Raw genomic sequence first — 25,291 nt, 5'->3', positions numbered from 1 at the left:
TCTTTGCAGAGTGAACCACTGTTTTTATCTCTCCAGTGGCCTCTGATAAACTCTGCTCCAGATAGACAGAATAAGACAAAATCAACTTTCTTAAAATATTATGGGTGTGAGTTATAAAATGTCTGTCTCATCATTTGATTATTTTTAAATCAGTGCATTTCATAGTGAGCAATGGGTCATGAAAACTGACCCAAGAAACATGATCCATAACTTGTTGGTTAAGGAACCTATTATCCACGACCCACCGACAATAGATTGAAGAGAATCAATGACAATTAATTCTGTAATTGTTTATCAAGGAGAACCCCTTGAAATGACCACTATAATTAGGGTTACCATATGGCTTCAGAAAGAGGAGGACAGATTGAGAGATCTGGGTTTTACTTCCATTGAAAGCAATGGAGGTAAAACCCAGATGTGTCAATCTGTCCTCCTTTTTCTGGAGCCATAATAGATAACTGTGAAGTTATACCGGTATTTGAAATTGAGCTTGAATAGGTAGACTTTTACTTAGAAAAGATGGGTCACATTTTAAAAACACAGACTCATGACCTCTTTTTTTAACAACTCATTCAACCCAGTGATCCATGACCTGTTGACCCATTGCTTGCTCCGATACATTCATACTAGAAAGAGTTCAGGAACAGGAAGCTTTTAGAATTCAAATTTGCTTTTTCCTTGGAACTTTTATTTTACAATCAGAAATTGCATAGAATTTTTTTTTTTGTCAGAAATTGAAATACTCTACAAAATTTTCATGATACTGAGCAGAAAGAAACTTGTTAGGAAGGAAGGTCTTTTCTGAAAGCCCATTAAAGATCTGGTCTGGTCTATTCATAGGTGTTTTTCAAGATATGCTGTAACGAACCCTTATCCAAGGAACTGCTCTCTCTGTTAGTTGAGAATGCACAGTAGCTTGTTAATGCTGGTAAACGCCAGTATTCAAAGGAACAGTTTGCATGTCCTCACCACTTTCTATTTATTCAAGAATGAAATGTGTAGACAGGAATACACCTCCTCCCTATCATGGTAGAAGAGGATATTTTTCTTAGATATTGGCTATCTTTCATCCTCACAACACTAAAAAGTCTTTCTTTAAAGTATGAACAGAAAAACGAATGCAAAATGAAATTAAAAAGACACAGTAACCCACCAATGTCTAGATATTTCAAGGCCTCTCTAAGCGCATGATCTCAGGTGTTCATTTTTTGGCATTGTACTGCATTAACGGACTCCTGGATTTTGTCTCCTGCCCTAGACCTTCTGATATTACTGTAATAGGAAGAAGGTCCTGAATTCCTGCACACAGACTCTTGCTGATGAGTGAACAAGAAAAATGATTCACTCCTCTCTCTCTCTCTCCATCAGCCAAAGAAATCCTCATTCTTTTGAAGCCTTTTCTCTTTTAAATGTGGGGAGATGGTGCAGCTATTGCAAACTGCTTGGGATACTGGTACAATAATTCCACTGCTGGTGTGGGCAGATTTGGCACATTTTTGAAGTCTTGACATGGAAAGGTTCAGCTGTCGAAAGGCTTCGGTGCTGCTGGACAGTGACTCTTTAAAATTTGGAATGCAGGTCAGTGGAACAATCTTTCAAGAGACCATTTACCTTTTCCAACCAGATGCTTTTCAACATCTTAACTGTTCTAATTTTTTAAACGTTTGTAATGCTACAGGTTCACGTTTTAAGTGTCATATTTGTTATCCCTGTCTGATGTCCTTTACCCTTCTATTCGGGTTCACTGCTGTTTGTTGTTTTCTCCCAGTCTAAACTTTCTTCACTCGGGGCTGGGGACGGACGTGATCTGAGACCCTGGAATCTTCGACATTCAGGACAGACACGGATATGCGTGCAGCCACGCGCCACAAGCGCTGCTTCTTGTGCAATTTGCTGTGCTAAGGGATCTGGGCCACGTCCTCCACACAGTTTTCCATTACTGAGAATGGATGTGTTATGGACTCGATGTTCCTCTGTGATGGCAGAGCGGGTCCGCACTGTACCCACGTGTCTTCGTCGAGGGTGGAAACCCTGCTTGCAGAGAATTATATTTTGCAGTTCCGTCATCATCTCCTGGCAAACTGATACCTGCAACAAAGGAGAGTGTCACATCAATGGCTCTGCAGATGTTGGTATTTCGAGATTTTGGCACCACACCTGAAAAGTAATGATTTTACTCTCACAATTTCATCTTTGAAAAAAGAATTCATTTCCCTAATCTAAATTATAGCTGAGCAGCCTTAACAAAAGTTGTTTCTCACAAATGATATAGGATCTTACCTCAGTTTCCTCAGCATGTTGAACAGTCCATAGGAACTCCAGCATAGCCATAAAAATGGCTACAATTAAGCCACAGATGAGAACCACAAATATTCCACCGATATTTTCCATTCCCAAACCTGAATAAAGTAGAGAAAAATGGATTGTTCTATTGATCACTTCAGGAATATGCCATTAACAAAAGGTTTAGAACTTGACAATGGTGCAAAGAGAGGGCAGAGAAATCTCTCATAGCCATCCTTGTTATGCCCCCATACTCATGGAGTATCGTAGTTAGAAAGAACCCGAGTTATCATAGAACAGCCACTAAACTAGTTAAAAAAAAGTTCTATAATGTCTATGTCTAACAAATTATGAAACGCAACCACTGGAGCATAAAATTAAATGATACTTAAATTTTTTAGTGCATACGAAAATCTCAGTGTGGATTGATTAGTCAAACAAACTAATTAACGTTCAATACTACAACCTGTGCACGGGCGACAGTGCATCACACCATCATGGATTCTTCCTTTGTGTGATACAAATGCAGTGAAAAAAATGTGCAATAACACTCAGAACAATAATCACTAACATATATGATCGGTTATGATCAGGATGCTCCTGCCCCAAAAAAGCCACTAGAATATCAGGTAAGCCTAGGGAAGGGGTAAAGCTGGTGGTTGGGCTGGGTTTTATCTCAGGAGTGAGAAGCTGGCTCGGGGGGGGGGGGGGGGGGGGAGGGGGAGTCTTGTGATGGTTTCAGTTTGGGTTCTGGTTCCAGCCAAAACCAAGTCATGGATTCCGGGCCTACATTTCAGCTGCTTGTAATTCACGGCTGGGTAGGCACTTTAGATCGCCTAACGCCACTTTGGGCGTTGGCCAAGCCTATTTTGCTAACTAGCCGCGATTCCAGCAGCCATTTTAGCCGCCTTTTATTTAGTCGTCTGTAGGCACTTCAACCCTGCCATTTCTGACTATTGGCAGGGTGTCTACTGATGCCTAAACTTAGGCGCTGGTTATAGAATCAGGGCCTAAAAGACTGCAAATAATATTAAATTTGGCAGCACGATTATTATTTTCTATGACAAGATATAAGAGTTACTCCGTCAAAATGCAGTTTGCACCATTGAGGAAAGAGTGATGTTTAAAATGCATATAATAATTTTTAAAGTAATTGTATGGTCAAGCATCTTCTTATATATGGTCTCACTCTTGCCTTCATTGTTGGGTCAGGGACAGAGAGATTTGAGACCTCCTCCCTAATAATATGTTTTTCAGCAGATTATATGTCTTTTTGAAAGAAGCTGATTTTGTTTCCAGCTTCTTATTATTCTGCCGGGAATTTATGGTATCTAGTACTCTCAAACTTTTTTTTAGTTCTGGCACACTAAACAAAGCAAATGTTTTTCACATCACACTAAATGGAGCAAATGCTTTTTGTGGCACATTATAATTGAAATTATAAAATTGCAAAACCAACAAAAAATTAAATTTGAGAGTTATTTATTTAAAGTTCTTTAAACTATGTATAGGTGATTGTAACAATGGTGAAACTAAAGTAGATACTAAATTGCTAATCAGTGCTATGGATGGATGTGCTTGTTTTTGAGTGCAAATTAACTCAAAAGGCGGCTCGATAGTCAACAAGCAAACATGCATTTCATCATCCACCATCTGCAGTCATTCTCTTTTTTTCGATTTAATTTCTGTCAGAGATGAAAATCCAGGATTGCAAAGATAAGAAGATACAAACAGTAACAAAGTCCTGATTGATTTTTTGCTCAATTCAGAATAACTACTGCATAAAAAATAAAAATAAAATTACTAGCCGTTAGTTTTCAAGGACCAATCACATCAAAGAATGATGTTTTTCTGGGAGGTTGAATCCTTGCACATACAGACACTTATAACATTGACAGATTCTTGCGTACGCGACGTACAAGTTATCTATTCTAATGTATACTTATGAAGAGAATTTTTTAAAATAAAGTAATATTCTGGAATCTCTCGTGGCACACCCGGAGTCTCTTCAGGGCACACCATTGTGCCGTGGCACACAGTTTGAGAGACACTGATCTAGTAGAATAGAAATGGATATATGTATTGTAGTATGTTTATCTCTCAAGTGTCTGGTACTGAATTTTCCTATTTCTCCTAAACAAGATATCTGTGAAAAACAAGGAAGACTGTTACAATTGCTGTTTATGTTAGATTTGTTCTGAGTTTACAGGATTTTCCTTTGAAACCACAAAGAAAACATTTCAGTGAGACTGACATTCTGTATTGGTGACATATCTGAGCAGATTTCTTTCCAAAATTCTTTGGTAGAAGTCTAATGAGCTGAACTGTGACTGCAGGCTTGTCTGCTGCTAGAAGAGCTGTCCTCCCTTCAGCCAGATATCTGCCAATCTATTCACGCTGAGCACTAAATGTTTCTCCTTCATAAGGAATACTTAATAAATGTGCTTCAAATGAAACATCTGCACAGCAGTAGTTAAGCCAAAGGGCTCTTTTGGCTGCTACATCAGAAGCTGTTGCTTTTGCTGAAGGGACTCTGTCTCTATTTATACTCCGTTAACTACAGCCTCCAGAAGTTCTGAACAGGCCCTGAAACTGTCCGCCTCTAATTTCTTTTCATTTTGATTTCAGAGTCAAAAACCTTAAGTGAACAAAGTCTGTGAAAAGCGTGGCTGTCATAGTCTAACCCCGGTAACTGACAGAAACAGGTGGGAAGCTGTGCTGCTGGAGTTTCTCGGTGTGAGCCTTGACCCTGCAATTTAGGCCAGTCCACCTTATCTGATTCGATTGTACCTATAATCTGCCCTGGGTTAAGCCACTCGTCTATCCATTTGTCCTAATGACTTTGCACTACCCATCATGGGGGGGAGTGTGTGGTGCAGTGGTTAGAGCCACAGCCCCAGCACCCTGAGGTTGTTGGGTTCAAACCCCCACTGCTCCTTATGCACACATAGGGTTCCTTTTACAAAGGTGTGCTAAGCGTTTTAGCTCGTAAAAGGAGCCCACAATCTCCACACTAGAAAACACTACACAAACTTGGGCAAAAACGCACTCAGATCCTTACCGTACCATAATAGCCCTAACACCTAGGACACGAAGAGCTACAATCTCATGTGTGAAAAGGCAGCACCGTACGTACCACACTGGGCCCTAAAACAAAACAACATCTCTACACAGATACTACATGCTAGCAGGATATTGCACCTTGGTCGTTCATGAAAAACACGACACAACAAAGGATCAGAAATCAATAAGAAGGCTAAAAATCTGAACAGGAAACCTCAAGAAGTCAGACTCGGCATACAGCAATACTAGAAAAATAGAAACTGAAACACAAAATATCAGAGATATGCATTTCTAAAAGCTGACATATTCCAATTAATTCAGAATAAAACAGTTTTTCCACCTTTATTTTTTTGTTCACTTTGGTCCCAGTGACATTTTTGCATCTGTTTTTTTCTTGTCTTTGTAGTATGTTCTGTCCTTTTGACATTTATTCTCTCTTCATGTCCACCATCCTCCTCCTGCAGCCTTATCTGTCTTATCTAACATCTCCTTTTCTGTCTCCCTGTCCTTTACCTTCCTCCCATTTCAACATTTGCCCTCTCATTGTCTTGATCCATCGTTTCCCATCTGTATGTCCTGTCCTGCACTTCCTACTCTTTCTCCTTGTCCCTCCCTCTCCCCCTGTGATTAGCATTGCCCCTCTGTGTCCCTCTCCCTTTCCCTCCATGCCCTTCCCTGTCTCCCTGTCCCTCCCCTCTCTATTCCCGCTCCCCATTGATTCCCATCCACACCCCCTCATAATTTAGGATGACTCCCTCCTGGGTCTCCAGTGTCTCTCCCCTCTCTTCCATCCAGCATCTTTCTCCATTTCTTCCCGTCCCCTAGTCAGTCTCTCTCTCTCTCTATTTCTCCCCCCCCCCAAGCTGGTCCAACATTTATCCCTCTTCCTCTCCTTCCATTCAGCTCCTCTTCTTGTCTGTCTGTCTTCCCTCTTATTTTTCCTGCTCCAGCAGAGCAGCACCTGTCTCTCCTTCCTTCTGGCCCATAGGTTCATTGTTTCTCCTCTTTCTTTCCCTCTACCCTCTTCATCACGACTCATTGGTGTTCTATCTACTTTGCAGCTGGTGTTTATTTATTTAGATTTCTATCCCGTCCTCCCAACAGTTCAGAATGGGTTACAAAAGGACATTCACAGTGTAGGAGGAGGACATGAAGTTTAAAGAGAGGGACTATAGAGGGCAAAAGTATTAAAAAAGGAAGAGGGGATAAAGTTGGAAGCACCCTGCATCAGAGGAGGTGGGATGCATCCTAGGAAAGAATCTAGGCCCTGAAGCAGCTGCTTTCAATCTGCAGTGCCTCTCTACCAGTCGCGATGAAGGTAGATAGAGTATCAATGAGCCACGTGGAGGAGGGAGATCTGCCAGTAGCTGGAGCAGCAGGACAGAGAGTCTGGGTGAGCTGCTGGGACTGGATACAGGTCCTCTTGTTGAACATTGTACTTGTGTCTGAGGAGGCTTAGCTTCCCCAAGCCTCCTATATGGGGCACCTATACGTAGCACCAGTGGACCCAAGAAATAAAACCAGAAAAAAAAGGAATCAGTTTCACATTTAAGAAAAGTCAATTAAAATCAATGTCAAATCACAAAATAAAACCCAACGTGGCTATGTTTCACCTATAAGCTGCATGAGGTGTTTAATAAATTATATATTTGTTTGTTTGTTTTAGAGTTTTATATCAGAATGATGTATAATATCTATACATAATTCACAAAAACTGAATAAATAAATGAGACAATAAGTAAATGAAAATCATATTAAATGTGCATAAATACATGCAATTTATTTTTAAGGAAGCAAATGGGGGCAGGCAGTAGGCATTCCTACGCTAACCATTTGCATTGCTGCAAGCTAACTGGCCTAAAAAAATACGACCATATCAGTCCTTTTCATCAGCAGTTACATTGGCTACCATTCGAAGTGCGAATTCTTTCTAAATTTGGCTGCATTTGCTTTAAAGCTCTTTTTGTAAGTTCATGTACCCTTCTGTAAAGGCTTGTCGCTACAAGAGATTTTTAAATAAGACTTTTGCTAACCTGCTCAATTGACAACTTTCCTATCGCTATCGCGACTGGAGAAGGAAAAAGATAAGATCTAAAAGCCCAATATAGAGATAATAATGAGGTGAATATGTCAACTTGATCTCAGCCAAGTCAGCCATAGAGTTCATTATTAATTTTTCTTGATTCCATTAAGTTTAATGCAACCCGTTATTTGAGGATTAGAGCTAGTTTAAGCATTTATTGTTTCTTCATAATAATATATGAATAATATTTTTTTTAAAGTATTACTTTATGCTTAAAGCTTTCTGTACAAGTTTATGCTTGATTGTTTTAATATGAAAATGATAAATAAATTAAAAAAAAATAATAATAATTAAGACTTTTGCTTTCTAGTTAAGTCCTTTGATTCTAAACTAAACTAAACCTTAAGTTTATATACCGCATCATCTCCACGGATGTTGTGGAGCTCGGCACGGTTTACAAGAACTTAAAATATAGAAAGAGAAGGAAAAAAAAAAGGTTTACATGAACTTATATATAGAAGAGAAGAGTAAGGGGGGATAGAATTACATTTTAGTGAAAAGCCGGGTTTTCAGTTGCTTGCAGAATAATTGGAGGGAGCCCAGGTTCCGCAGCGGGGTAGTAAGGTCGTTCCAAAGACCTGTGATTCTGAAGAGAAGGGATTTTCCCAGTTTGCCTGCATAGCGAATACCGTGTAGAGAGGGGAAGGATAGTTTATACCTTTGGGCGGGTCTGGTAGAGTCAGGACTCGAGGAGTTATAAGATAGTGGGATTAAGGGAGGAAGGATGCTGTGAATGATCTTAAAAGCCAGGCAGGAGCATTTGAAATGGGTTCTGGAAATCACTGGGAGCCAGTGAAGTTTGGCTATGAGTGGGGAGACATGGTCAGACTTGCGTTTTGCAAAGATCAACAAATTCATTCTTATTATGTCTTCAGAAAGTCTTTGAAAACATATTTGTTTGATAAGTTTGGATCATGATCATTGTTTTTAACCTTATTTTATGTATGCTTCACTGATTGTACAGTTCTTCTTGATTGTGAACTGCCTGGAACTCATGGTTGGGCGGTATAGAAGAATTATTATTATAATGCAGGAGCTCTTATCTTCTACATCAGTGGTTCCCAACCCTGTCCTGGAGGAACACCAGGCCAATTGGGTTTTCAGGCTAGCCCTAATGAATATGCATGAAGCAAATTTGCATGCCTATCACTTCCATCATATGCAAATCTCTCTCATGCATATTCATTAGGGCTAGCCTGAAAACCCAATTGGCCTGGTGTTCCTCCAGGACAGGGTTGGGAATCACTGTTCTACATAATAGGTGTTAGTAAGTGATCCTGCAGTAATTTTTTTAAAATATCTAAGGGCTCCTTTTACTAAACTGCATTAGCGTTTTTAGCGCCTGCATTTTAGCATGCGCTAGCGCGCACGGCAATTTAGCATGCGCTATTCCGCTTAGTAAAAGGAGACCTAAGTGTTAATGGCAACATTAGCACATGGTCAAACGAAAAATAGAAAATTGGGGTTTTATAGTTGTAGTAAAAATGGCTTTAGCATGTAGGAAAGACCCACCTATGGGCAGCCCAGGGTTTGTAATTTTATTGATTTGTACATTGCTTAGAATTCTGAATAAGCGATTCATCAAATTTTTAATAAACTTGAAACTTATTTTTACCACAGCTTAGTAAAAGAAACCCTAAATAAAGAGGAAAACAAAAACACGCAAAACGAATGAATAAAGCAGAGAGGGGTTTTTGGGGGGGATTCGTACACTTTGGGGTCCTTTTACTAAGGCACGCTAAATATTACTGCGCGCTAAACGCTAACATAATACTATAATGGACGCGTTAGCGTTTAGCACGTGCTAATATTTAGCACGGGCTAAAATGGCTAGCACACCTTAGTAAAAGGACCCCTTTGTTTTTTTTCTTTACATTTGTCCATCATCTTTGGCAAAGACCTAGATTTCAACCATTGGTCCATGCTATATAAGAGGTGTTATTCATTTGTTGGCAAAATCATGCTTTTTTAGCCTCCACATGCTGAGGAAAGTGAGATCCTGCTTCCAAAAACAACATTTTGCCGTCCTTGTACAATCTATCATCCTCTCCAGACTAGACTACTGTAATTCCATCTATTTAAGTCTAACTAAAAAAAGTCTTCAAAGACTTCAGCGAATTCAGCGGCCAAGCTGATCTTCGCAAAAAGCAAATTTGATCATGTTTCCCAACTTCTGTCTAAACTTCACTGGCTTCTAGTAATTTCCAGGATTCATTTTAAATGCGCCTGCCTAGCTTTTAAGATCCTACATGGCATCCTCCCTCCCCCAATTGCACTATCTTGGAACTCCTCGAATCCTGATACCACCAGGTCCACCCAAAAATTTAAACTATCCTTCCCCTTGCTAAAAGGTATCCTCTATGCGAGAAAATTAGGGAAATCTCTCTTCTTCAGAATCACAGGGCTTTGGAACAACCTTACTGCCCCACTACGGAATCTGGGCTCCTTCTAACTATTCCGAAAGCACCTGAAAACTACTCTATTCACAAAAATGTAATGCTCTCTTTCCCCCTAAACTCAACCTCCAACCCCATTATGCTGTTCCTTCCTTATATTAAGCTCTTGTAAACCGTGCCGAGCTCTCTAATTTATGGAGAGGATGCGGTATATAAACTTAAGGTTTAGTTTAGTTTAGTATATTTCTTTCAGCATTATTACTGTGACTTTGTGGCTGTACATAAATTGTCATTACCCATTGCCCTGATTTTGTTTGACCTTCTTGACAGCATTTAGTACCGTGAGCTGCTGCAAGAGGTCACGGCAGCCATTTTGAAAGACAGCCACGAGGGGGCTGCGCTCCTGCCCCCAAAGACCTTCACTGGACTACCAGAAAAACAAGACCTGGAGTGGGCCTACCTAAACATTTGGGAGGGAAGGGGTATGGGGGTGGGGTTTGTTCAGGGGAGGGGGACAGGAAATTGGAAGGGAGATAGAAGTGAGGGATTAGAGAGGTTGGAGGGGGATCGGGAGGATGTTCTTATAAAAATAGTTACACGGGTTCCGGCCTGATATTCAGCTGGGGCCTGCATAACTCTTATGCGGGCCCAGCTGAATGTCGGCTGTGCTTGCGTAAACTCTGGTAGCATGCCTGCCCACACTTAGCCCCCCAGTATTCAGTAGTGTTGCCTGAACATGGCCTGGCACTGATTATTGGGAGATAATTCAGCTGGCGACAGCATTTTTTTTAAAAAAATTTATTTATAAGTTTTCAAATTATACATTCAAGATTAACTTATACAGAAAGAAGATTCAAGACATAGAAAACAAAGATTCTATTCATCAATCATTACAAAGCAAAAAGAAATAATTAACTTAAATCTTCTCAAGTCCTCAAAGAGATACAAAATGTAAATTAAAGCGAGAGAAAAAAAGAAAATACTTCTTATAAGAAACTGAATAGCTAACAGAAGTTAGGGCATCTAATTTTCATAGAGCACTGTCCCTTCTCCAGACGAGATAGGGACAGAAATGTTGTCAATTGGAGAGGCTCAAAAAAGACAAATTTCTGAGTTTTATAATGAATTACACATTTGCACAGATGACGAAGAAAAAAAGTAGCCCCTAAAGCCAAAACACCAGGTTTTAGTAATAGAAATTCTCTTCTGCGCCTTTGTGTATCCCTTGCTAAATCTGGGAACATTTGTATTTTATTTTATTTGTATTTTATCAGGAGTAAGAGCTACAGTCAACAGTAAAGTAGCTGGAACAGCTACTTCCCTATCAGAAGTTTCCGATAAAGTCGATATGTTCATAGACGCCTGATTTGTCCCTTGTTAGTTATTCTGCATCTTACTTGGAAGATAATAAACTTATGTAAATGGAGGTAATGAAGCCTCAGGAGCCTGCAAGATTTCCAAAAGATAGCGTTTCAGCATTTCTCTAGGAGTTACCGTGGTAACCCTAGGGAAATTGATCAATCTGCGACGGAGAGCATTTTTAAAAAAAAGTGCTGACCACCGCTAGCTGAATATTGGGAGGTACATGTTTGTTTTATAAATGTCATTCTGTTACATCCGGTCTTTGTTTTAGAGTTTTATATTATCTATTAACCCCTGGCGCAGCCAATGGGAGAAACCTGGCCATCTCGGGTATTATTTTGTGATTTTACTTTGATTTTTATTGCCTTTTATTAAGGGCTCCTTTTACAAAGCCGTGCTAGGGCCTTCAACGCGCGGAATAGCATGCGCTAGCCGCTACCGCCTCCTTTTGAGCAGGCGGTAGATTTTCGGCTAGCGCGCGCTAATCTGGTGCGTGCGTTGAAAACGCTAGCGCACCTTTGTAAAAGGAGTCCTAAATGTTATATTTATTCTCTTTACCTTCTGGTTTTGCTTCTTCTATCAACTGGTGCTGCTCTTCTCTGTGTTTCTTCAAGATATTTAATCCAACAATTTATGTTTTTCCACTCGCTTATCATGCTCATTGCAGTCCTCAACATTGGGCCGTCTTTTGCAAATGCCTTTATTACCACAGCAATAGTAAAGAACACGAGAATACTACGAAATTATAGCACATTAATGACTGATGGAGAGGATGCTGTGATAGCCTGGAATTATGTATAATTGTACGCAGTTAAAGCGCACCAAATTGTTTGTAAATATTCACTCTTGTTACTGAATTATGTCAAACTATCGAGACAGTATGGAACAGCCTACTGATTTTTGCCCCTTTGCAACACAGAATCCCATTGCTTTAAAACATTATTCTTAAATCATTTCCACTAAGCTCATAAAATAGCTCTTTTAATGTCATTTTTTTAATGTCAGATTGTAGCTAGCCTGCTGAAATAAACTAATTAATTAGGTATAAACACAACAGCTCTCTCCTCCTGAGTAAGTTTGAGTTTAAATAGCTTGTTGCAGCTGTAAATTAACAATAAAATTTTTATGGGCAAGAGACTTGGATCTCACGAAGAAAATATAATGGAGCAGCAAGGGCCTTCAAGCTGTGCTGCCCTGGGTATTAAGGTGGCAGCGCAGTCCTTTACAAAGCAGGTACATTTTCTTTGGGATTGAGGCTCCAGATTGACATTAAATTACTGTGTGCCACCCATGGCTAGCATAGACAAGAAGGAAGGCAAACACCTCTATAGACCCCATTCGCGGTTTTGACACTCGCAGTTTCACATAGTCACAATTTTTATTTTATTTTATTTTTTTTTTGGGGGGGAACACCATAGTTTCGGACGTTCCCGCCTCCCTCCAGCCTTCCTTCCGGCATCCTTGCCTTACCTGGTGGTCTAGCGGGCTTTCGGGGCAGGAGCGATCTTCCTACGCTCCTCCCCCATGTAAACTGGCAATAGGAAATGGCTGCCGTGAGCTCCCATCATAGTCTCGAGAGATTACGGGAACTCACGGCAGTCATTTCCTATTGGCGATCTGCACGGGGCAGGAGCGTAGGAAGATCGCTAGACCACCAGGTAGGCCGGGGGGAAGGTGGGAGGGAAGCAGGGGTGGGTCATAGGCAGACGAGAAGTTATTTGCGGTTTTTCTCCATTCGCGGTCCGGCTCTGCCCCTATCCCCCGCGAATACCGAGGAAGAAGTGTATTCAAATCCAAGCTAAAAAGCCCACTTTTTCAGGGCTGCTTATTACCCCTAACTCTCACTCACCCAGTGGCATAGTAAGGGGGGGCAATCTGCCTCGAGCGCTGTCTTGGTGGGGGCGCCAGCATCCTTCCTCCTCTGCACCCCCTGCTCCTTCCCACTCCTTCCCCCGCTATGTGCACATCTCCACTTCCCCTCCCCCCCACACTGTACCTCTAGCTCCTTGCCAACGCGAGCAGCAACTCCAAGCTGCCACTTGCGCCAGCATCAGCTCTCCCTCTGATGTCACTTCCGGGTCCTGTGCCTAGGAAGTGACGCCAGAGGGAAAGCCGACACGCGATGTTACTCGCGCCATGGAATTTAAAGAGGAACAGGGGCGGGAAGGAGCGGGGGAGTGTGGAGAAGAGGACGGGGGAGAGGTGCCATCACCCCGGATGCCTTTCACCCTCACTACACCACTGCACTCACCATAAGATACCTATCTACGTCCATCTTATCATTTTTACTGCAAGAAACTCCCCAACCCTTATCTGTCCCATTGTTTTGTCTGTCTGTCCTAATTAGATTGTAAGCTCTTCTGAGAAGGGACTGCCTATTTACATGTTTAAGTACAGCATTGCATACTCCTTTCAGTGCTAGAGAAAAGATAAATAATAATAGTAGTAGTAGAGAATGACAAGGGGACAAATGTTTTCCCCGTCCCTGTGGGTACTCATTTTCCCGTGCTGGTGAGTTCTTTTCCTGTCCCTGCCCCATTCCTGCAAGCTCTGTCCTCATCTGCACAAGCCTCAAACACTTTAAAATCATAAGTAGCAACATTCTAGAGCTCAGATTGTGATGTCATAATGCCTCATTCCACCAATGCCTAAGCTCCGTCCTCATCTGCACAAGCCTCAAACGCTTTAAAATCATAAGTAGCAACATTCTAGAGCTCAGATTGTGATGTCATAATGCCTCATTCCACCAATGCCTAAGCTCCGTCCTCATCTGCACAAGCCTCAAACGCTTTAAAATCATAAGTAGCAACATTCTAGAGCTCAGATTGTGATGTCATAATGCCTCATTCCACCAATGCCTAAGCTCCGTTCTCATCTGCACAAGCCTCAAACGCTTTAAAATCATAAGTAGCAACATTCTAGAGCTGAGATTGTGATGTCATAATGCCTCATTCCACCAATGCCTAAGCTCCGTCCTCATCTGCACAAGCCTCAAACGCTTTAAAATCATAAGTAGCAACATTCTAGAGCTCAGATTGTGATGTCATAATGCCTCATTCCACCAATGCCTAAGCTCCGTCTTGATCTGCACAAGCCTCAGACACTTTAATATCATAAGTGCTTGAGGCTTGTGTGGTTAAGGAAGAACTTACAGGAATGGGGCAGGGACAGGGTCAGCAACAAAACTTGCAGGGATGGGATGGGGAAATTGAGTTCCTGAGGGATGGGGACAAATTTTTTCCCATGTCATTCTCTAAGTAGCAGTAATAATAATAATAATAATAACTTTATTCTTGTATACCGCATTACCATGGAAGTTCTATGCGGTTTACAGATGAAGAGACTGTACATTTACAGCGAGTTGGGTTTTGCTAAAGGATCCATGATACTTCCCTCCTTCCACTTGGGACGTGTTGAATGCTTTTGCTCATTTATCATTATAGTACACTACAAGAAGTAAAATGCTTTTATGAATTGCTACTGAGCTGATATAGTACCATGGATGGTTTTTACCTTTTGCCCTATGATCCTCTTCTCTAGGGCATTTCCCTCCTTCCCACCATTTCTGCTTTAAAATCTCCAGACGGTTGTTCTCTTGCAACTGGAGAATTGCCAAATCAAATTCATCACGAAAAACCGAGCCTGCAGAAAAAGGGAATTCAATATATGTCTGAGCCTTTAGAGTGGAATGGGATCCTTGACATGAAATGCGGTTCATTGTTTCAGCAGGTGAAAGCAGCCCTCCCGAGCTGAAGGAGGCTTTAAGCATATTCAGTCATCTTGAGCTGTCTTGAAGAGGGTCATTTTGTGCAAAAGGTGGTGAAGAGCAGATGGTAGAAAACTCCCAGCTCAATATTCAAAGCGGCTTTTCTGAATGGCCATTGCTTCGACTCAGATAAATAACAGAGAAACAGAGAAAATGACAGCAGGTAAAGGCCACATGGCCCATCCACATCATCCGCTATTTCCTCCTCCCCCTAAGACAGCCCACATGCAGTGGCCTAGTGAGGGTGAGAGGCACCCGAGGCGACAGCTCCCCTCCCCCGCCCTCTTCTCCGCCCCTACCGCGCCCGTACCTCTTGAACTTCCCCGGTGTGAGCAGCATCACCAACTTGCTGTTCCGCACCGGCTCTCCCTCCCACGTTATTTCCTAGGCACAGGACCCGGAAGTGACGTCAGACGGAGAGCTGTGCTGAAGCGCGCAACAGGTTGCAGTTGCTGCTCGTGCCGGCAAAGAGAGTGAGAGTGCGCACGCGGCAGGGGGAGAAGAGGTGGAGGGGTGCCAGTGTCCACCCCCAAGAAGGCGCCCGGGGTGGACCGCCCCTCCCTTACTATGCCACTGCCCACATGCCTGTCTCATGCCTTCTTGAATTCGGACACAATCGTCTCTAACCGCCTCCGCTGGGAGTTTGTTCCATGCATCTACCACCCTTTCTATAAAGAAGTATTTCCTTGGTGCTGCCTGCAGCCATTTCTTGTGCAAGAAGGCGGCAGATCACGAAGACCAGGGTTCTCAATATATCCCAAGCACGACGTGGCCACAGTTTGCCTGGCTGGGAGCTGTGTCAGCGGTTAACAACAGAAGCTTAGCTTGAATTATGTCAGTGGAAAAACTAAAAAAAAAAATCTAAATGGTTAAAAGAAATAGCCTGGTAAAACGTGGCCACATCAGGCTTGCTTAATTGGGCAAGTCACTTAATCCTCCACTGCCCCAGGTATATTAGATAGAGCGTGAGCCCACTGGGACAGATAGGGAAAATGTATGAAGTACCCACTCACGTGCTGGCGCAAGTAACCAACCTGGCGAGGTAAGTTGCCAAACCATTTCTGAGTCCGAGGTAAGTACACGCATTGTAAACAGTACTATAGGAGTCCAATTAGCTCAAGCAGGAATATCTATACAGAGACATAGCAAACATAAGGTATGGAGGGCTATGTACGTTAATGCCCACAGTTTGGGCAATAAGATTCTGGAATTAGAGACGGAAATGAGGAATGCCGACCTAGATGTGGTGGCGATATCCGAGACTTGGTTCACAGACTCCCATGGGTGGGATATGGCTATACCGGGATACAACTTACTTCATTGAGACAGAGGGCAAAATGGGAGGAGGGGTAGCACTAAACATTAAAGAGGACATCAAAGTTACCAAAATCGCAGATGTCAAGTACATCGGGGAATCCCTCTGGGTGAATTTGGCTAGGGGAAAGGACAAATGCCTGTTTCTTGGCTTAGTATACAGACCTCCAAGACAACAGGAGGACATGGATATAGAATTAATCGAAGACATAGAGAATATCACTTTGCGTGGAGACACAGTATTGCTAGGAGACTTTAATATGCCTGATGTGGATTGGAACAAACTCTCCACTACTACCAGCAGCAGTAGGAAGCTATTAACCTCTATAAAGGGAGCGAGACTCAGACAAATGGTATTAGAGCCCACTAGGGACCGGGCGATACTGGACCCGATACTCACCAACGGAGAAAGTGTCACAGAGGTCTCAGTAAGCGATACGTTGGCCTCCAGTGACCACAACATGATATGGTTCAACCTCAGGAAAGGGTTCACTAAGTCAAACACATCAACCAAGGTCCTCAACTTTAAGGGCACAAACTTCGAAAGCATGGGAGATTTCGTCCATCGGGCACTGCAAAACCAAGCCAAAAACAGATAATGTAGAGGTAATGTGGTCAACTCTGAAATCAACCATACACGAAGCAACCAACCGCTACATAAAATTAGTAAGTAAACGGCAAAGAAACAATAGACCACAGTGGTTCTCTGCGGAGATCTCAGACCTCATAAAAAAGAAGAAAAGAGCGTTTATCTTCTACAAACAATCAGGGAAGCAAGAATCTAAGGAAGACTATCTGACCAAGTCTAAAGCAGTCAAAACAGCAGTCAGAGAGGCCAAACTCCGAATGGAGGAGAATCTAGCGAAAAACATCAAGAAGGGCAATAAATCCTTCTTCAGGTATATTAGTGACAGAAAAAGAAACACAGATGGGATAGTACGCCTTAGGAAACCCGACGGGAACTATGTAGAATCAGACTCCGATAAAGCCAAACTTTTAAATGAATTCTTCTGCTCAGTCTTCACTTGCGAGGCGCCAGGATCTGGCCCTCAGCTGCAGACAAGGGAAAGCTCGGAAGACCCATTTCGTAATTTTGAGTTTACGCCCTATCAAGACTCAAGGTGGATAAAGCTATGGGACCAGATAAACTACACCCCAGGGTGCTCAGGGAGTTGAGTGACGTCCTGGTGGAACCGTTATCTGCGCTCTTCAATCTGCCCCTAAGTACAGGAAGAGTCCCGTTGGACTGGAAAACGGCTAACGTCATTCCACTCCACAAAAAGGGATGCAAGTCGGAGGCTGCGAATTACAGACTGGTGAGTCTCACATCGATAATGAGTAAACTTATGGAAACACTAATCAAATGCCAATTAGATGCAATCCTGAACAAGGAGAATCTACGAGATCCCCATCAACATGGTTTTACAAACGGAAGGTCCTGCCAATCAAATGTGATCAGCTTCTTCGACTGGGTAACAAGAAAGCTGGATATAGGGAAGTCCCTGGACGTCGTGTACTTGGACTTCAGCAAAGCGTTTGATAGCATACCACACTGCAGGTTATTGAGCAAGATGAGTTCGATGGGATTAGGTGAAACGTTAACTGCATGGGTTAAGGACTGGCTTAGAGGTAGACTTCAGAGGGTAGTGGTAAACGGTACCCTCTCCGATACGACAGAGGTGATCAGCGGAGTACTGCAGGGCTCGGTCTTGGGCCCGATCCTATTTAACATCTTCGTAAGAGACTTGGCTAAAGGGCTTCGAGGTAAAATTACATTATTCGCCGATGACGCCAAACTATGCAACATATTAGGCAAAAGCACAATAGACAAAAGCACAGTGCCCGACAAAAGCTCAATGCCCAACAGTATGACGCAGGACCTACTCCTGCTGGAGCATTGGTCAAAGACTTGGCAACTAAGTTTCAATGCCAAAAAATGCAAGGTCATGCACCTTGGCGGTAAAAATCCATGCAGGACTTACACCCTAAATGGTGAGATCCTAGCAAGGACTGTAGCAGAACGTGACTTGGGGTGATCATTAGCGAAGACATGAAGACTGCCAATCAAGTGGAGAAAGCTTCATCCAAGGCCAGACAAATCATGGGTTGTATCCGTAGAAGCTTCGTCAGCCGTAAGCCCGAGGTCATAATGCTGTTGTAGAGATCCATGGTGAGACCCATCTGGAATATTGTGTACAATTCTGAAGGCCACATTATCAAAAAGACGTGCTGAGAGTTGAGTCAGTTCAGCGAATGGCCACCAGGATGGTCTCTGGACTCAAGGATCTCCTGTATGAGGAACGGCTGGGTAAGTTGCAGCTATACTCACTCAAGGAACGCAGAGAGAGGGGAGACATGATCGAGACATTCAAATATGTCACGGGCCATATCGAGGTGGAAGAAGATCTCTTTTTTCTTAAAGGACCCAGGGCAACAAGAGGGCATCCGTTGAAAATCAGGGGAGGGAAATTTCATGGCGACACCAGGAAATATTTCTTCACCGAAAAGGTGGTTGATCGCTGGAATAATCTTCCACTACAGTTAATTGAAGCCAGCAGCGTGCCAGATTTTAAGAAAAGATGGGATTGGCATGTGGGATCTCTTCATGGAGGAAGTTAGGGGGTGGGTCATTAGTGTGGGCAGACTAGATGGGCCGTGGCCCTTTTCTGCCATCATTTTCTATATATAAACTGCTTTGAGTGTGGCTATATAACTACAAAAAGGTGGTATACATGTCCCAGTCTCTTTCCCTGATGTCATAATGCCTCATTCCACCAATAAAAGCCAACCTCATCAGTGATGTCACAATGGCTTCATTGTTCTATACTTGACTCACTTCTGATATTGTACAGGAAGAGAGTGTGGCACAGTGGTTAGAGCCACAGCCTCAGCACCCTGAAGTTGTGGGTTCAAACCTTGTTTTGCTCCTTGTGACCCTGGGCAAGTCACTTAATCCTCCACTGTCCCAGGTATATTAGATAGAGTGTGAGCCTGCTGGGACAGATAGGGAAAATGCATGAAGTACCAGTATTTAAACTGCTTTGAGTGTGGCTGTATAACTACAAAAAGGCAGTATACAAGTCCCAATCCCTTTCCTTTAATTAGGTGTGATGTAATAGAATACTTGGATCAGTTGGGTGCAAACATTTACACCAACTTTTGGCTCATGTAAGTATTCTGTTCAGAATAAATACTATCTTAGCACAGATTACAACGGTGCTTATCTTTGGACATCATTTACTGAATCTGGCCCTTTATGCTTGGGGGAGCTCATATCTCCACTTCATCAAGCATTATGTCCAGAGCAGAGCTCATCTGCTCGTCTTAAGTAAAACGGTTTGCCTATGAAGTTGTTTCAGTACCGCAAACTTTGTAGAAATTTGTGAACATGGCTATATGTTTACATCGGGGTTTTCTTTCATACCTACTGGCATCCCGATTCCATAACCCTTGGTGTCCAGGAGACCACCGATCTGGGTCAGGTTACAGTTTTGCTGACGGTAATACTCGTTCATGGTGGACTCCAAGAGAAATGCATAATTGGAATTCAGAACCCTGGCGATCCCTTCTTCTGTACTTTTCACAAAAACGCTGGGCTGCTTTGAGTACATGTAGTTCCACATCCGTTGGTAGGTCTGGTATCGGGAATTCTGCAACAAGAAATGAAGTTCCTTGTTGGAAGTGACTTGTGCTGCTTTCATTTTCAAAACGGTTTAAATATTATACCACCCTCTGCCATCTTCTTCCAAAGTTACACATTTAAGAGACCCTATTTTCATGTTTATGCTGTCCTATGTGCTCCTGTTTCTAATGTCTGAGATTTTCTGTGTTATAAGCCAATATCAATTGGCCTGTCCTGAAATACAGTATAAAAATGACAGCATGCAACATCTGAGTCACCATTCCTGTTTATCTCTTACTATCAATTAAAGGTAGGGTTACCAGATTTCTCTTTAAAAAATTGAGGATACCTAGTCCCGCCCCATTCTGCACCCAGTCCCGCCCTGTTCCACCCCAACTCCGCCCCCAAACAAACCTCGTGTCTCCTTCCCTGAGCTAGGGACTGCATCTACAGGGTGTCTGCACATTCACAGACGTGATGACATCACAAGTATGCGCACATGCATGTGATGTCATCACGTCGACATGCGTACATGCGCAGATGCCTACCAGACGCTCAGGGACTTCAAAAACCCTGGACAAAGTGCTAGGTTTTGGAAATCCCTCTGGGCACCTGGACATCCAGGAAATCCCTGGGCACCTGGAAATCCCTCTGGCCACCTGAACCCTCCATTCCACCCCCCTTCCCCTGCCACGTGCGCGCCCCTTCTCTTCCCCCATACCTTTTTAACTTTGGCGCGAGCAGCCACCAACTTACTGCCCGCTCGGCTTCAGCGCTCTCTTTGACGTCTCTTCTGGGACCCACACCTAGGAAGTGATGTCAGAGAGCGTGCCGAAGCCGGCGCGTGCAGTAAGTTGGTGGCTGCTGGTGCAGAAGTTAAAAAAGCATGGGGAAGGGGCGTGCGCTCATGGCAAGGAGGGCTGGGGAGGGGCACCACCGCCCCAGGTGTTGCAGACATCTGGCAACCCTAATTAAAGGTCTATTTTTAAAAACCTACTGAGTGGTCCAGATAACCAGTTAATTTCAGAGGGTTATCTTTAGGAGAATTTCCAGCTAAACTAAACATAAGAACATAAGAAATGCCTTCACCGGATCAGACCTTAGGTCCATCTAGACCAGTGACCCGCACACGCGGAGGCCAGGCTTATATACCGCATCTTCTCTATAAAAAAGAGCTCGGCACAGTTTACAGAAATTAAAAAGAATAAATACAATAGGAATAGGAATAATATAAAGGGAAGCAAAGTTTAGAATTTTGCAAAAAGTAATCTGCTAGTAGAGTTTCAGCTGAAAATTTGCCTAAGGTCCACTTTTACTTAGGTGCGCTAACCGATTAGTGCCCGCTAGTTAGTCTACAGATGTGTTAGCGTTTTGCGTGCGCTAATCAGTTAGGGCACCTTAGTAAAAGAGGGGGTAAGTCTAGTCAGCTAAATTTAGGTGTCCAGAAGGGACTAGTTGAACTTAATGGGCGAGGGAAAATACGTGAGTACCTGATTGTAAAACCACTTAGATAACCTGAACCTTTAGGTGCTTCCATAAGTGTGATAACAGCTCTCTGTTTGGAGGCACCTCAATTTTTTAGATGGCATTTTAATTGGTTATTACTTGGAGGGCATCTGCATATGTAGATGCAACGTGCTGATGTCACACACATGTGCGCATGCATATGACATCATCGAATCACACCTGCGCATGCTTAGAGGCCCTCCAAAAGCGGCTCCGAGCTCGAGGAGGTTTGGGGGGCAGGGCCATGGGTCCGAATTTTACTCTTGTTGAATCTGGTAACCCTAGGAAGGAATAATGGAGAATATTACTGCCAGAAGGCTTTTACTTGGCTAGTACTAAAAGAAGAACTAGCTGCCTTTTGCTCTCCTCCCCCCATAGGCCCACACAGAATTTAGCTTCTTAGCCCAGTCAATTTTCAAAAATTTAGATCTAACTAGCTAAGTTGTTGCTTAGCCCGCTAGATCCCTTTGGAAAGGTGACTTCTTAATAGCCCAATTTTTACCTTTTCATCGAAAGAGGATTAGAAAAAAAAAAAAAAAGAAACCCAAGATATATATCAATAACTGAACTAACCATAAATTGGGAACGAAACATACAATCCAGTAGGACATCTTTTTTAAAAATGTTGAAAAAGTATATCGGATTCCTTTAATCTGGGACACAGCTGTGTCTCTGGTTTTGATTTGAGATTAATTACTGTGTTACTGTGATTTGTAATCTTTAAGACATGTGAAATGTGCATTTTTCTTTTTTAGTATTGTGTTACACATTTTGTTTTCAAGCTCTTCTAAAGAGCAACGTAAACTATCAGCTAATTCATCCTATCATAGAGAGAATTAACAAACTAAAAAAAGGTATATTGATCATTATCCTAAGACAAGCAAGCAGATATTCTCACATGTGGGTGATGTCACCCATGGAGCCCGGTAAGGACAGCATTCAAAGTGAACTATCACTTTAAGTTTTAAGAAACTTTGCGATTGCCCGCACCGCATATGCGCGAGTGCCTTCTCGCCTGACTTAGGCTCATGGTACCTCAGTTCTTTGTTCTCCGCAGAGCAAAGACGTGTGTTTTTGGACTTCGTCCAGGTAGCGTGCCTTCAACCCACTGTTAATTTCTCTTTCTGGCCTTTAGCCATTGGTTTTTCTTTTCCTGTTTCTTTTTTACTTATATTAGTTTAAAAAAACAATCATTGGTTTTTCTTTTCTCTTGCTCAGGCTTCTGCCCTCACGAGGGCTTTCATTAATATCGCGTGAGATGTATTTGTACAGCTTTGCAGCCGCCAGTTTTATTTCCATTTCTTTAAAACAACTTTAATCATTGAGTTTAACCTTGCCAATGCTATATTCCCGTCCACGTCGAAACCATTGAAAGGGTTTAATAAGTGCTGTTAGTGCCAGCAGCCTGTATCCATAACTGACCCGCATAGCTGGTGTTTAGAGTGTTTGGCCCTGAACATCGTGTGGACTCCTGCCTGTGTTGTTCCACCTTGCAGAAGCATTCACTAAAAGCCTGCCACATCCAGCAGGAGAAGCTCTTCGGTTCGACATTCAGAGCCTGTGGTACCAGTCATACCAGCATTGACATCAGCTTCGGGTGACAACCAACATCGCATACCTCGACAGCATCGAGTCCCTCGATGCAAGCTAAAAGCGACATCACCACTCTCCATCTCCGCAGGTGCTGTCTTCTTCAGGGCTGAGGTCACCCATCCCTAGACACCCTGCTGCACCGATGGTACCAGCTCTTGAGCCAAGGGTACTGGTGCAGCTCTTCACAGAGCAACTTAATGAGCTTCTTTGGAGGGAGATTGGCGACATGTTTAAGTTGCATGCAACACTGCTGTTAACATCGACACCCTTGGTATCGGCCCAGCCTAATCATAGCACCTCAAGGCCTCATTGAGATGTCGGTCCACTTCGCACCGATTCACCAGTAGACAACGATGCTCACCATCAAAGCATCGATCTTCAGCTTTGCAGCGACGCTCTACATCAAAGCATTGTCGCTCTGCATCAAGAGACACTGACGTTCTTCATCGACTAGATGCTCTAGCTCTATATACCATTGATCAACATCACATTGGTCCCATGTTTCTAGGGATAAGAGGGCTTCTCATCGGTCCTCTTTGTCATCTTCATTGGATGGGTACCAAGGGCATCGAGGAACATCGTCTCATCCTGCTCACCATTTGGAACTTGAGCTCTCTCCAAGTTTTCCGCAAACATCTGAAAACCTGGCTTTTCTCAAAAAATGTAAGTCTCCCTCCAACTTAGGAATCAAGGAAACTCTTATATCTTGGCATCCCAAGTCCTCTAAATTTTCTTCACACTTCTACCTCTAACCCTCTGTTGTAGTTCCTTCCTATTTCTCCTACTGTAAACCGCGTCGAGCTCTACGAATGTGGAGATGATGCGGTATACAAACCTAAGGATTAGATTTGATTAGATTCTCCTCATCACTCTCCTTCATATAATCACCTGGAGTGCCTGCGGTAGACTCTGACCTTTCATATCACCAATCTGACTCTGAGTGTGAGCCCACTCTATCTGCACTAGAATCATATGGCATACCATCAGATCTGTCACCTCCTTCCCCAAGACGGAGGTATCCTTCTGAAGGGCTGTCTTTCACAAAATATATTAGACAATTTTGCAAGGCCCTACCTGTCAAGGTGGAACCTGACACTGAGTCCAGGAGCTTTTAGATGCCTTAGATTATGATGAACCACCTAAGGAGCTTCTAAAGTTGCTCTTGCATAATCTACTCAAAGAAGCCCTATTTCAAAATTGGGAAATCCCCTATTGTTCACGGCATCCCCAAGGAAAATTGATTCTCTCTGTAGAATAACTTCCTGCCTGGGATTTGATAAGCCACTGCTGGTGGAGCTGACCCTTAGGGAATCATCTAGTACCAGAGTTTATGCCGGGGCCTGAGGGCTGCACAATAGACAAATTTGGGCACCACCTCTACCAAAATTAAATGTTGGCCAATAGAGAGTGTTGAATTACAACTTCTATATGTCCTTTTACTTTAAACTTTGACTTTGAGCAGTATCTTCCTCCAGAGCATCTGGAGGAGTTCCAACAGACAACTCAAAGCCTTCTTCAAACTAGGAAGTATATGGCTCGGATGGCGTTTGATGCGTTTGAGAAATCATTTAGACTCTAGAGCATCCGCCATGTCCGTAGCTATGAGGCGTCTGGCTTGGCTACAAGTTCAGACATAGACATAGACATAGACATTGCAAGATTGTTTAGCCAACATTCCATGTGTTGGAGAAGAACCTTTTTGGGGATAGAGTAGAAGCAGCCACCCAAAAGCTCACACAGCACAAGCAGAACTGGAGCTCTTTGAACAGGGCAAAGAACAAATCTCAACTATCGAAGACAGCTCTAAGACACAGATAAAACCATAACACATAAAACTCACTTTTATACTGCAATTACCGCAAAAGCAGCAATGACCTCAAAAATCTCAGTCATCTGCCCCTCAGAAACCAGTAGTCTTATTGACATGCTTTTAGGGAGCATGGCCATTTTATCACCTACCCAGCCTCTTCCCCAACCTATCGGAGGTCGACTACAGTACTATCATTGACGTTGGGCTCTCATTACAACGGATGCTTGGGTCCTAAAAGTCATCACAGAGGGTTACTCACTTCATTTCTAAATGATACCTCCAACTTACCCTCCAAGAGAGTCCTCTTTCACATCTCAACAGACGTCTCTTCTTCTTCAGGAAATCGAAGCTTTGCTTCAGCTAAATGCCATCGAGGTAGTTCCTCCTCCTCAGAAAAATCAGGGGTTCTACTCCAGGTATTTTCTAATCCCAAAGAAGATGGGAGGACTACATCCAATTCTCGACCTCTGAAACTTGAACAAATATCTAGTCA

General features: G+C 42.9%; 1 protein-coding gene across 1 annotated transcript in view; it reads right to left on the bottom strand.

Annotated features, from left to right (window-relative positions):
* Positions 1 to 672: 672 nt before the first annotated feature.
* The window catches only part of GRIK4 (glutamate ionotropic receptor kainate type subunit 4), a 451,695-nt gene continuing 427,076 nt past the window's right edge, over positions 673 to 25,291 (bottom strand). Inside the window, exons 18-21 of the mRNA XM_033918636.1 lie at positions 19,692 to 19,917; positions 14,701 to 14,829; positions 2,281 to 2,399; positions 673 to 2,088 (exon numbers count right to left, since the gene is read on the bottom strand). Of these exons, the coding sequence (XP_033774527.1) occupies positions 1,732 to 2,088; positions 2,281 to 2,399; positions 14,701 to 14,829; positions 19,692 to 19,917 (831 nt within the window). The 3' untranslated portion in view covers positions 673 to 1,731. The remainder of the gene's footprint in view (positions 2,089 to 2,280; positions 2,400 to 14,700; positions 14,830 to 19,691; positions 19,918 to 25,291) is intronic.

Source organism: Geotrypetes seraphini, chromosome 13 (genome assembly GCF_902459505.1).
Source record: "Geotrypetes seraphini chromosome 13, aGeoSer1.1, whole genome shotgun sequence".
Lineage (NCBI taxonomy): Eukaryota > Metazoa > Chordata > Amphibia > Gymnophiona > Dermophiidae > Geotrypetes > Geotrypetes seraphini.
The sequence above is the reverse complement of the archived record's forward strand: the minus strand, read 5'-3'. Positions and strand labels throughout refer to the sequence as shown.